General features: G+C 54.7%; 3 protein-coding genes across 3 annotated transcripts; 1 reads left to right on the top strand and 2 right to left on the bottom strand.

Moving 5' to 3' along the window:
- Positions 1-4083: 4083 nt before the first annotated feature.
- On the top strand, positions 4084-5436 carry CORC01_08762 (phospholipase A2; the record flags this gene model as incomplete). Its single annotated transcript, XM_022620392.1, has 4 exons — positions 4084-4343; positions 4426-4574; positions 4723-5275; positions 5343-5436. 4 exons carry the CDS (start codon positions 4084-4086, stop codon positions 5434-5436), a joined length of 1056 nt encoding a protein of 351 aa, XP_022473071.1.
- A 635-nt stretch (positions 5437-6071) lies between these two features.
- Positions 6072-10003, bottom strand: CORC01_08761 (SET domain-containing protein; the record flags this gene model as incomplete). The annotated part of the gene is made up of 3 exons (XM_022620391.1): positions 6072-6175; positions 6234-9243; positions 9335-10003. The coding sequence occupies 3 exons, from the start codon at positions 10001-10003 to the stop codon at positions 6072-6074; spliced, it is 3783 nt and encodes a 1260-aa protein (XP_022473070.1).
- Positions 10004-11121: 1118 nt separating this feature from the next.
- On the bottom strand, positions 11122-12479 carry CORC01_08760 (uncharacterized protein; the record flags this gene model as incomplete). The annotated part of the gene is made up of 2 exons (XM_022620390.1): positions 11122-12185; positions 12242-12479. 2 exons carry the CDS (start codon positions 12477-12479, stop codon positions 11122-11124), a joined length of 1302 nt encoding a protein of 433 aa, XP_022473069.1.
- Between the last annotated feature and the right edge of the window lie 535 nt (positions 12480-13014).

Genomic DNA, 13014 nt, shown 5'->3' with positions numbered 1-13014 from the left:
AAAGTACTGTTGTACGGGGTCCTTTGGTGGAGGGATCTGGGCGACTGATGTAGAGGTTGTGTGGAAGCGGACGGGGATGGGACGTGGGCAGTGGGGTCCCTCGTCCGTTGGTCGATCGGGTGTCGGGAGAGGTGTATAATGGAACGACGGCGACGGACACTTGCGACGGGGCCAGAAAACAAAGTACAAGACTGGTTGATGGTGTGGCGCTGGCTCTGGGAGGAGGCTTTCAAGACGATATGGAAGTTTTTGTTAGTCGCAGGAGGAGGACCGGATCAGTTGGGAGGAGAATGGGCGATGTTCACCATAGGGCCGACTGTAGTCATTGCTTCGGTGTGAGTGGGTGGTTCGATGGGATTGCAGCGCGGCGCGATGCGGTGCGGTGTGGTGTGGTGCAAGCAATCTTGGCCGAAACGAGAGGGGTGCGGAGAAATGATATGCGGCCAAGACCGAGGAAACCCTTCCTGAGCGACCTCAGGCTGCAGGAGAGGAACTGCAGGTAGTTCGGAAAGGATCATGTACCCTCTGTGCAGGTGGTGGGAGGTTAAGATACGGCGATGCGATGGGATCGGGTGGTATGTAAGCTGGGGAGACGTGAACAGAGACAGTACTAACGACACCAGACAGACCAGGAAAGGTGCGATCCAATGCGTGAGGTGCGCTTGCGCAGGTTGACGTTGCTGAGAGTGCGAGGCACAGGCAAGGTTCCTAAAGGTAGGCTAAGGTAGGCGTGTGTCCGTACCGTGCCGTACCGCGCTAGAATCTCAGAGTTGCCCTCACTGCGCTCTCCTCACCTCGCACCTTGGTAGCTTGGCAGAAGTAAGGTGGTGGCCACCTCAGGTGTTCGTACCTGGACCGGCAGGCGGTATTGGGCCATGTACCTACCTATCTTTGGGGAAAGGTGGAACCTGCCGATGGTGGTGGCTTGGTGGCAGCATCTGTCGAGGAACATGGGACGACTTCCCTACGATGTGAGGTGGACGGGGAACTGAGTGGGACTTGGACTCTTCAACCCCTGTCACGCGACAGGGACAGTTTATTCAAAATGCGACCTGCAGGGTCGAAGAAGAAAGAGACGCACTTGAGTCTGAGCGAGGGGGGGGGAGCGACAAACGACGAGGCTTCTCGCTCTGATGTTTCGGTACTCGGAGTGTCTTAAAGACCTGGAGGAGACTTTACTTACAAAAGGCGACGAAAGCCATACCAGCGCAAGGGGGTCAAGCCAAGGGCGTTTTGGCGTCACTGCCAAGCTGGAGACCGTCCCTGCTCCCGGGTGCCTGATAGGGGTCGCCCCATTAAAAACCTGGCACCAGCTCCAGCTGGGTACCGGCGCTGACGTCTGCACGTCTTAGGATGGTGAGACAATCCAAGAAGAGGAAGAACTTCTTCCATTGCAACAACAGAAGCAGGAGGTTCGCCGCGCCCAACCAATACCCTGCCTGCGTCAAAAGAAGCAACACTTCAAACGGCTTCTCCAGCAAGACCAACTGTGTGTCGGGGTGCACGTGTGTCGGCATCAGCAGGGAGACTGGATCCGGAGGGAGAACAATCTGGACCAGAACAGAGAAAGCTTCCCTTTCGTAGAAACGATAGGGAGTAAAATAAGGTTGATGGGCAGTTTGGGACAGGCCTATTTTGGATAGGGAAAAGTTAAACAGAGAAACTTGGGGGATGCTGAGATGAATGAGTAGCTCGAGACAAGCGAGAGAGGGAAACAAGCACCTAGATTGCACCTCATGTGCGCTTTGTGTCTCCGAAGGAAGAACTCCGGATGGCTACCAGTAGCCCTCCACAGTGAGCGACAACCTGCCTGCGCCTTGCGTCTGCTGCTTCAGGCTAGTAGCCACAACCAAACTGTGCGAGTGACGCGCGAGTCTCAAACATCAGACCTTTGGTAAGCTTTCTGGGACATTCCAGAAGTGAAGAAGAGTGACATATTTCGCTCGTCTTCCCCAAGTGCTCCCCATCTCTGGGTTCTGGCTGGACCGCGTGGAACCTCTGGGCCGACCGGAGGCTTCTTGAAGAGTTTGGCACGGCGGCTCGTCTTGGCGTCCAGTTGAACCGTCCATCTTTCCAGAGCCGGCCGCAGTCGGAAAGTGGTGGTGGGGGTTACGGCTTTCTATTTTTTCGATTCCCCGTCTAGCCAAGGCATCGATGGAACGGACTGGGGAGAAAACTGGCCGCAGGAGCATCGGCGCGCGCTTCATTGCTGATTCGCCGATCATGAGTCGTGGCACCCTCCTTCTCGTCGTAGAGAATTCCTGCTGCCTCGTCTTCGCTTGAAGGTCAGGCAGCTAAGGTGCCCCAAAAGGAACTCAGAGATACCCGTTTGAAAAAGGGAACGGGCGTCTGTGATCCTAAGGAAAATGTTGGATATGCGTCCGTGTAAGTCAAGCCGCGTGGTTTTCCCACCTCGCATCGTGGTCTGCTCGGTTGGGGTAGGTAGTTCGAAGAATAAGAGGGTCTCCCGGCAGCTAGCAGACTCTTCCACTTGGCCCGAGACCAAGATGCAAGCGTCCATTTCCTGGCGGGCGGTGCCTCGGCCTCCTACCCCTACAAGGGTCAAGCTTAGAGAACCCTGGAATCATGGCTGTGCTGGAACCGGCGAAGCGAGGGTCGAAGCCCACGTCTTAGCGGGCATTCTCGAAGTTTCCCGTCATCCCGCCATGGACGGACCGGAGGATTGCCCATGTTGCGTGGAAGAAATCGACGTGTCCGTGAGCGCGATTGGCGTCGCGGTAGCCGGGCGCTGTCATCGTGCTCTTCTGGAACGTGGATGCTTTCCAGCGAGAACGGTTTGTCATGTGTCGTGAGTAGCGAAGTCGCGTGGCGAGCTCGAGGTGTGGTGGATCGCATTTGGCACACGTTCGCGCCCAGGGAAACTGCTTTCAGTTCCTGATCGACCACAAGAGATGCCTCATCGGAGTTGGGAGGGGGGGACGTGCGATGGAGCTAGATGGTGGAAGAATAGAATGATGACGAAGCTTTGTGGCCTGTGGCTGGCTGGCTGGCAAGTCCCCTCCATTGAAATCCATCATTAGAGTCATCGTTGTGGTATCGGGGGTCGTTGCTAGCATGGAAGCTGTGGTGTATTTGCTCGGTGAGAATAACCTCACGATACCTAATGATGGAAAACAGGGTCAAAGGAAACATTGCAGAATGGAGGGAAGGGACAGCGGTTCTATATACCACGAAAAAGCCCCGCCAGCCTGCGCTGCCAACCCAGATCAGATCTGCCTAACCTTCAATTAATCAGATGGGCATTTCCGCTGCCCGTCTATACTAGAAAAGAGAGCAGCAAAAGCAAACAGACGGCAATCACACCTTGACCCGTGGGCCATGGGCCGTAGTAAGCTCTCTGAATCCCGAGACTCATCATAATCAGGCCATGAGGACGCTGAAATGGCCTGACTTCCCACTCGCGCCGCGCTTCTCATTGGCCCCGCTCCTTTGCCCTGTGTGGTTCGCACCACCCTTCCCAAGGACCCTCGTGCTCCCGAAGTCACCATGCCACCACAGGACCCTCCCTGCCCTGCCCTCGCCCCCCCTTGATTCTTATGGGAGCATTCGGCAAACGAACCTCATGAGTTCAATGGAAGGTGATCCTTGCGCTCGCGTGGTTCTTTCCGCACGCGAAGATATTGTATTCTTTCTTATTTGAGGTTCTGGTAAGGCCCGAATTCCGGGGCATACTTCCCGTGCCAGCATACCGGGGCCTGGCATTGGTACACGGGCCGGTGCGGTGCGGGTGCGCGGATGCCGAATTGAATTGTCATGGGACTTCACGACATTTACACCACAAGCAAATCTATTCATCGATGGCTGAGCCTGTCGCCCTTCGAGTAGCTGATTGATAGGTTAGGTTGACAGTGTAGAGCGAGATCAATTAAATCCAACTTTGACATCCACTGGGCACTTCACCACACTGCGGGAACCTCGCACTCAAGTGGCCCGTCGCCGCAATTCTCGCAAATGTTAAGGTGCAGCCTTAGTCATGCCACCACACATCAATCTCACCCTCACCCTCAGGACCTCATCACCAGAAAAGAGTGAACGACCGCGTTCAATATCCACTCAGAAATCATGAGCTCGCAAGGCCAAAAGGTCTCAGAGGACCCGCTGGCCGAGCTCATTACCACCTACGGCGAGCTCAACGGCGCCTTCATCGAGGAGCTGGACGAGGAGCCGAGCCCTCTCGAGTTCATGCGCTACGTTGCCCGCAACACGCCCTTCGTCGTTCGCGGTGCCGCATCGTCATGGCAGTCGAATAAGACGTGGGATAAGGAGTATTTGTTGCGCATGTTCAAAGACCAGACTGTCAATGTAGCGGTGACACCGTTTGGGTGAGCTTGGAAAATTCTGCCCCCCTCATTTTTTGCACCTGAGATCCTCACCATCCTCGACTTACACGGTTTGTCTGCACAGCAATGCCGACGCCCCAACCGACCATGAAGGCAATGTCGTTTTCGCAAAGCCGCATGAGGAGGATCAAGTTTTTGAAGAGTTTCTTAGCCATGTTGTCAACCAAGAAAAGACCAACAACAGCACCTCGGAAGTCAGATATGCTCAAACACGTACGCTTCACTCATTCTCACTTGCCTCCCACTCCTCTCACGTAAATACCCTACAACACCACGTCCAAGGACACCTTCTCAGAGTCAGAATTCCCGACACATTCAAAGCCTCCACCCACTCTTAAATATAAACCTAACCCTCAACCAGAAAACGACAACCTCCGCAACGAATATCTCCCCCTCTTCGCCCACGTGCCCCCCTCGATCCCCTTCGCCCGCATCGCCCTCGACCGCGACCCGGATGCCATAAACCTCTGGATAGGCGCCTCCCGCTCCGTAACCGCCCTCCACAAGGACAACTACGAGAACATCTACGTCCAAGTCCGTGGCCAGAAGCACTTTGCCCTCCTCCCGCCCTGTTGCTACCCCTGCGTCAACGAGGCGGCTCTCGCGCCCGCGACGTATTCTCGCCGAGAGGAGGATGGCGAGCTGGTGTTGAACCTTGACCGGGCCGAAGACGATGATGGCGGTGTCGAATGGAGAGGAGGAGAAACAACACCGACGCCAGACACCATCCCTTTTGCGACGTGGGACCCGGATCAGCCGCAGGTCAACGCGACGCCATACTCCCACCTCGCGGAGCCTGTCCGCGTCACGCTGGAACCCGGCGACATGCTCTACCTCCCCGCCATGTGGTACCACAAGGTTTCCCAGTCCTGCCCGGAAGGCGGGGAAGGCTTCGTTCTTGCTGTCAATTACTGGTAAGCGTAGATCCAGATCCATAGATCATCGGTTGTGCCAAAGCATACTGACTACCAACCACATCAGGTATGACATGGAATTCAGCGGACCATTATACCCCCTCAGCACCTTTGTGAGGAACGTCAGTCTCCAAACAGCACCAGCAACTTCACATGACTAAAGAACATAGACATGAATAGATATTGTCTGAATATCAAGAATAAGCAAAAGTTTCGCCTTGATTGAGTCTTTTCTCAACCCTAGCATACCCCCTCCCCCCTTCCCCCCTCCCCTCCGCCGTATGTACATTTGTGGTTGTGGTTGTTTGCGGATATACGCCCAGATTACCTAGCAAGGGTGATGTGGCTCTCTGCCTCTCTGACTGTCGAGAGGCATTTCGTTTCCCCATCGTTTGTTTCTTCCTTCGCTTGCTTCCTTCGCCAGATCTTAAGGGCCGATGTAAAGCTCTCGGGTTCACCAGTCGATGAAGACGCCCCCTTCCCACCCAACATGAACGCCAGCTATTCGAAGTGAATCATGATACACTAGTTTTTTTTTCCCACCCGCCCCATTTCCTCCAAAAGTTTCGTCTCCTTTCCCCTTGCCTTGGTTGTGATGCATATAGTATAAACGCACGAGACAGATCCAAATGGGTATGCGTTGAAGTGATGAAAATCAGAGGCGGCAAGCTGCTCGCCTCTGCCAAGGGAATCAGGTCGAGTCCCAACTCCAGCAGGCAACTTAGCCTGGGAAATACAAAGGGCGAATGCAAAGGCGCAGCCCAGCCACCAATAACACCAGAAAGACCGAACAGGATTAGTTGAGGAATCCCTTGCACGCCGCGGTACCGCAAAGGCAGGGGATTCGGTCCAAGCTGCCAATCTCGCGCTCAAACTTGTAGTCGTATGTCAACTCCTCGTCTATGTAATGTTAGCTTCAAGTGGAAACACAAAAAGGGGTCCAGGTTGGGTTACATACGTTGCGCAATGTCGCGGAGCGCATAGATAACGATCCGCTTGGTTCCGTCGACCTTGATAATTTTGGCAGTGCAGTTGGGCATGCAGCTGTGGTTGATGAAGCGTGCAATGCCGCCCTTCTTGGTGGCGTCGATTACCGTATTATCGTCGATACGGAACAGGTAACTGCTGCCCATGCCGCTCTTGAGATAACGCTTCTCCCGAATTTCCGAGATCGATTGTCTGACCTGCTCACCGACGTACTCGATGATCATGTCGTCCTTGTTGATATTTTCCTCAGTGTAGAGACCCCAATTATGAATAGCAGATCGGGCAAACTTGACAGGCTTCTTCCGCTTTTTAAGCTGGTTGAACTTGAATGCGTCAGAGTCGCCCGAAATCTTTTTCTCATCTTGGAGTGCCGAGACATGTCGGCGATTGTTGGCGCGATTGGCTCTTGAGTTGCCCTTCGCCACAGCCTTCTCTGCCACAGCAAGTCTGCTTGCCTCAACGGCGGCGTCCTTGCCGTCCTTATTGTACCGCGCTTGACGTGCCTCTCTGGCCTTCTGAACCTTGATGTGGTGAGGCAAATACTTGGACTTTTCGGCGTTCAGAATCTTCTTAACACCCTCAGTCCGCGCCGCGCCGGTAGAGTTGGGTACGTAGTAGCCGCCTATGCCCACAGCTTGATCAACCGATCCAGTGGCCGAATTAAGCTCTCGAACGCGATTACGCCTCCATAACCAGAGAAGCGGGTCGCCGAAATCTGCCCCAGCAAACCTCCTCCTGAGTTTGGAGATATCTGGACTGTCAGCCGCTAGTAACGACAGCTCTTGCAATGCAGAGATATCGAGCCTGAAATCGTCAGGTAGACCGAGAGCTGGGGCTGGCGTGGTGGTGAACAACGAGGGGTCTGCCTTGGCCTTCTGCGGCTCTGGATCTTCCTCTTTCTTCTCTACAGGCAACACCTCGGACTTGACCACTCCCGGCAGGGATTTGACGGGGGCTGATGTCTCCTCTTCCGTTTCCATGGGCGTCTGAACTTGCTGCTTCTTCAACGCTTCCCGTTCCTCAAAGATTTGCCTCTTCGACTTCTTCTTTGACTTCTGCTTCTTTGCCAACCCCTTGGCGGTCGATAGCGCAGGAGTCTCAGAGCGATTGCTCTGTGTCTCGAGTATGTCGGCATCAGGTGTGGCCTCTTCAGAAATCTCGTGTATCAACAGGTCAGGTTCGACGCCCTCCAAGTTGACTCCAAATAGTTCTTCGTCAGACTTCTTCTGGCGCTTGATCGCCGATTGGATTTCCAGTTCGAGTTTCCTCTTCTTCGTCGAAGCTAGGCCATCCCCAAGAGCGAAACTTGCCTCGGTCATCGAGTCCTCCTCAACGGGACCCCAGGAGGCAAAGTCATCCTTGATGTCGTCGTCTGTGCTCATGCGGCTACGGGGTCGAGAGTCGGGCTCTTCAGTATCCCTCGCCAGGGATTCTCTGACGGCCACCTCATCATCAGATTCTGCGTCACTGTCGTAGCTCTTTAGGCGATGGTGCAATGACCGGAAGGCACCACGGGTCTGTTGCGCTGTGCGTTTGCGGGAGAATGGGTCTGTGAAGCCGTGATTGCGTGATGCTCCTTGGGCAGTAGCCTTGGCCTTACGGATACGTGGCAGAGCTGCAATTTCCAAGCGACCTGTGCGACGCTCAATTGGATCTGCGCCAGAGTTGGGGGTGCCGACTCCAGGGCTCTCATCGCCGGCATCGATTGTGACAGACGGAACGGACCCAGCTGGATCCTCCAAGTTGAGCTTTCTTCGCTTGGTCGCATGATTTGCTGGGTCCAGGAAAGTCGTCAGAGCGGGAGCGGCAACTCTCGTTCGTATGTGTTTGATCAAATGTTCTGCCAACTCTCGGGTAACCACCTCGCAAGCCTCGAGGACCGGGTCAAAGTTCTTAGCTCTCTGCCGCTTCTCTTCCTCAAGATCTGCCTCCTCTTCGCGACGACGGCGGTCCTTGTCCTCGCGCGCTCGTATATCCGTTCGACGTTTGCGTTCGGGGCTAGGGGTCCGCCGTCGCGGTGGAGGAGCAGCAGATTCGGTGTCTTGGCTTGTCGTAGGCGGGAGCGATAGTTGCATCACCATGTTGTACGTGAACAAGTCGGTGTGATTTGCTGCTCTGTAGCACTTCGACGCTTCGTTACGACCATGAAATGAGTTGGGAAACAGAATGTAGTAGCCCGTTCGATCAATGCGAATGTCCTCAAGAGCGAACGCTTTTAGTCGCTTCTTCATGTGGGGGATGGTCGTGACCATGACTGGAACATGCTCGTGCGCAACGAAGATGTACGGTTCGCCCGCAAGCTGCTTCGCGATAACCTTCTCTTCGAGCGCGATGTGCATCTTGGGTTGGCTTGGGACCCAGGCAGGCACCCCAGCCACGGCCTGTCTGTGGGAAGAAGGACCCTTTGGTGCCATGGGGGGTGGCCCAGGAACCTTTTCGGGCGCAATTCGGGGGCCAGTTGGCGGCGCCTTTGCAACAGCAACATCCCGTGTGACTGTGTCTTTCTGCAGAACCTCCTCGAGCATGCGGCGGCTTTTCTTTCCTTCAGGATCGTATTCGACTCGAATTGTGTTCGCCTCAATTCGTTGCCCGTGCATTGATTTGACAGCTCGACGTGTTGCCTCAATCGCCTTGACGGGTGTGGGCCTCGACCGGCTGGGATGTGCATCCTTATACCGAAACGTTGCGAAACCTAAGTAGCTGCCCGTCTCAGGATGCATTTTGTTGCTGCTCTCAGCGATGTCACCAAAGGACGCAAAGGCCGCCGTCACCTTTGAAAAGGTGATGAGGGGATTGAAGCCAGTAACAACAATCTGTGTGGGCGGACCAGGCCCGATTGATGTCTTGACATCATAAGAATATGGTTTCAAGTTGTATGGCGCTTGTCGTAAGCGGGACTTGGGGAGGTGAAAATCGGTGTTGATATAACCCAGTCGTCCGCCTTTTGCGAGACGAGGGTCTGGAGGGGGGGCGTCATCTTCCTACTCAGTTTATTAGCCAAAGCTCTCACACACAAAAGATGACGCCTCCCCCTCCCCCTCCACTGGGTAGGTTTATCGTATTTGTACGTACCAGTCCAAACTCCTTATATATCGGCTTGGCATCTTTCCTGCCGTGCTTCGATAGGGTCCGGTCGTTGAAGGGATCATATGTGCATTTGATGCCTTTTCGCGATCGGTTGGGATCTCGCGCGGGAATGCGCTCAATGTGAGGATATGGCTCCGGGAGTGAGCTGTTTAGGCGGGATGTTGGGGTATTGAGAGAGACCGTTGCCTCGCCCCGATCGGTATTGTGCGCTTGTAGCATAATCGTTTTCGGTAAGGCAGCATTGCCTGAGTATGAAGGTGATTCAATGGAGGTGAGCGGCGTGCCGCTGGATGTAGGGATATGAGATATGCCGCTAGAGACAGCTTGTCGCGCAGCTGCACTGAAGACGGATGAGCCCGTACTCGCGTAAGAGCTTGCAGATCCGACAGCGTTAAGAGTGTCTCCTATGGGCGACTCATGGCCGTCGTGTGGCTGCTGTGAAGTGTCGGTGGGTAGGCCATCAGCTCCAGATGATCTTTCTCCAGTCGTGCCGTTGACCAAAGGGGTGCCACCACTCTTGGAGCGGCTCTGCAGGCCACCTGCCGAGTCTTGAACCTTAGCCTTTGCCTTCTCTCGTTCGTTCGCTCTGTCCCTAGCGACGCGGGGGGCTGCAGGGAAGAACTGCGCGAAGCTCGCCGAGGATTGGCGGGTCATCGTGAAGTTGTTCAGCTTTCACCGCTCTCGCCTGCCACCAACCATCGTCTCTCGTGTGTCGAATGATACTAAAGGACAGAGGTCATCGCCGGAGACAGCGGCCGCAACAGTGTAGCGGGAGGAGAGGTCGCGGAGTTGCTGTTCACGCGACCGATGCGTAGCCACCGACACGAGTCAATGGCAAGGGGCAAGAGCCCGACTGCGTCATTCGAGAAAGGAAAATTCCCAGTCGCAAAGGGCTCAGATTCGATGCGATCAATCAGCAAGTTTGCAAATGAGGCTGGATAAGTCGTGCGATGCGACTGATGGATGTGAGGCTGGAGAAAGCGCAGCAGTGAGGTCAGAAAGTTGGAGGTTGAAGAGTGTCCAAACCTTTCAGGGATGCGATTTAGCGGAGACCAGCCACGGAACAAGGCGAGGGAGTACCGTTACGCATGGATGCTCATACGGGACCTGCATTGCGAGGACGAGAGTAAGAACACACTAAGTACTGCTCTGCAAAATTAATGTGTTGGGTACCACCGATGCAAGTGGAGACGGGGCTGCCTCTTCTGACAGCTGGCAACTCAGAGAAGCGCGTCGTCGGACCTTCCACTTTGCTCTTTTTTCGCGTCTTGCAAGGACGTGAGGGACAGGGGCACCACTGAAATTGTCCTTGTCGCATCACGCCGAACCAATGGAGTATTTCATTAGCGTCTTGCCAATAATTCCATGCTTCCAATCACTGGGTCAAGGACAGACACTCCTTGTTTACGCTTCAATGCCAACTGGAGACTTTTCATAGGCCACAAGCACGCGAGAACATGAAAGGCTGTCGAAATTTAAAACTGCAAAACAATGAACTGAAATAGGTGCAGGCAGCTGCGGCTTGCTATGGAAACAAAGCCTCACCCTGGTGTCAACAGTTCCTGCTGGGTAAGTCATACAGAGTCTAACAAGGTAAATACAGTCATTGCAAGCCCCGATCGCGAACACACTCTTTGACCGCCCGTTCGACCTCGCGGGCGGTGTATTTGGATAACGATGCCAGCCAAACGCCTCCTAGTCCCCGGCCGTCCTGTTGTTTTACAAATGAGGGTAATCATCTCCAAACGCCATCCACTGACCTAATTAAGCGATTAAAAGGTTAACTTCATCTCAAACTCATCATCCTCGAAGTCTGCGTTTCGTGGACCTGCGCTGGCAATGCCGTCATCCTCATCATCTCCAGCGGGATCAAAGATGGATAGAAACTGCAGTTTACCAAGCTCCTCGCTGTCGTCCCGGGCCTCCTGTCTCTGCTTCTGGGGAGATGCGTCACGTCTCATGGTCATCTTTGGAGGCAGTGTCGTTTTCGCATCTATCGAGACCGACCGAGCCGCGGCCGACACTGGACGCCCGCTAACAAAGGAAGAGGCTGAGCGACCCTTTGTGTAGCCCAACGTGTTTCTCGACACGGCTTCTCCCATTGCGCTTTCAGCGTCCGAAGACTTTGGGGCCACGGCAGGCTTGGTCGGTCTGGTGCGCGGGAGTATAGAAGAGATTGGTCGTCTGACAGTGGGTTTTTGCTCGATGGCCTTTTTCTGTCTAACGGTGTTACCGGTGGACATTGACAGAGCAGACGCGGCTCTTCTAGAAGCGATCGTAGGCGGGTACTTGGCGGCACCTCCTACCGCCTTCCTGGTGACGGCTGGGTTAGGAGCCGGGGCTGGTGCCTTTCGCTGAGATATGACGGAAGTCTCGGGAACGTCCGAGACGGACCAGTCCATTTCCTGAATGTCTCGGAGGATACGCTCGTCACTCTCCTTGAGAGCCTTCTGGAGCCTCTCCTGATGCTGCCTGTCTTGAAGCCTGACGCCATCCTCGCCCATGGGGTTGTAGAAGTGGTTATAGTAACCCTTGAACATGTTCTCGGGCTTGAGCCCCTCAAATGTCAAGTCTCCATTGGAAAGGACGTCTGACTCGTAGGGCAGATCCTTGACGGTAGGCGGTGCGTACTCGACATCGGGCTCCTCGGCTGGACCAGCCTGGTCGTTGCGAACTTCGAGCTTAAGAGGGCCGACACTGGGAGACCGTTGCTTCAGCTTCTTGGTGGTCGTGGGCTTCGCCTGTGTTTTCTCGCCATCCCTTCCCCCGGTGTTCTGAGTGCCCTTGGCCTTTGCATTGGTGGTTTTGTTTCCGAGCGGCGCCCGAGATCGTGTCTCTGTCAAGGATGTTAGTCTTTTTTCTTCTCTCAGATGATGAATCTTGGATGGTTACCAGAAGGAGTCACAAGGTTCTGCTTCTTTGCCGTGAGCTGAGTATTTCCGTTGGTGTTCGACTTGGCAGCGAGCACTGATTTGGCCCCTCCAACAGCATTCTCGTCGTTGAGGGGAATCTTCAAGGGCGTCTTCGGGTATCGGGCTCCAGGGGTCTTGGGAGCCAGCTGCCCTTTTCCCGGAGCAAGGCGAGCAGCTTGAGCTGCGTTGACCACGTTCTCGTCACGAAGGGCCAGCATTTTTCATAGGGTCAGAAGGGTCCTTGGTATTGGTCGTGTGTTTAGTGTCTTCTGGGTTTTTGGTGATTCGTCGTTATCGTGTATTGGTGTATCGTCGTCATCAATCCCTTCTCTTTGGGGGCTGTCGTGTGGTGAAGAGGCGATAGAGATCGGAAATGGACCCGCCTGTTTGGGGTGTTGTTGTCGGGACAACCATGAGGGAAGCTCAGACCCTGCGGAAACCCCCGTAGAAGGTTCACCTTTGGGAAAGCACCGTGCCACAGCCCACCCCACTGCCCGTGTCTGAGCTAATCCAATTGCAGCTTCCTTTCAGCGTGTGAAGACCAGGCCTGTCTGGCATGCTGAGGGTGGTCCGCCACAGGTCGCATGGAGCAGACTTGCATGTAGAGGGGCAGTTATTTCAACACCTCACACCCTTTCCTTCCGTTTCCATTACCGACAGCTGCGATCCCACATCCACCGATCCCGTCCCGTTCTCAACTTCAGGAACTCTTCTTATCGCAATCAACCTGCACCGACTCTACCACAACGTCAA

This window comes from Colletotrichum orchidophilum, assembly GCF_001831195.1.
Source record: "Colletotrichum orchidophilum strain IMI 309357 chromosome Unknown Scaffold_76.1, whole genome shotgun sequence".
NCBI lineage: Eukaryota > Fungi > Ascomycota > Sordariomycetes > Glomerellales > Glomerellaceae > Colletotrichum > Colletotrichum orchidophilum.
Note: the sequence above shows the minus strand (reverse complement) of the source record. Positions and strands in the feature narration are given on the sequence as shown.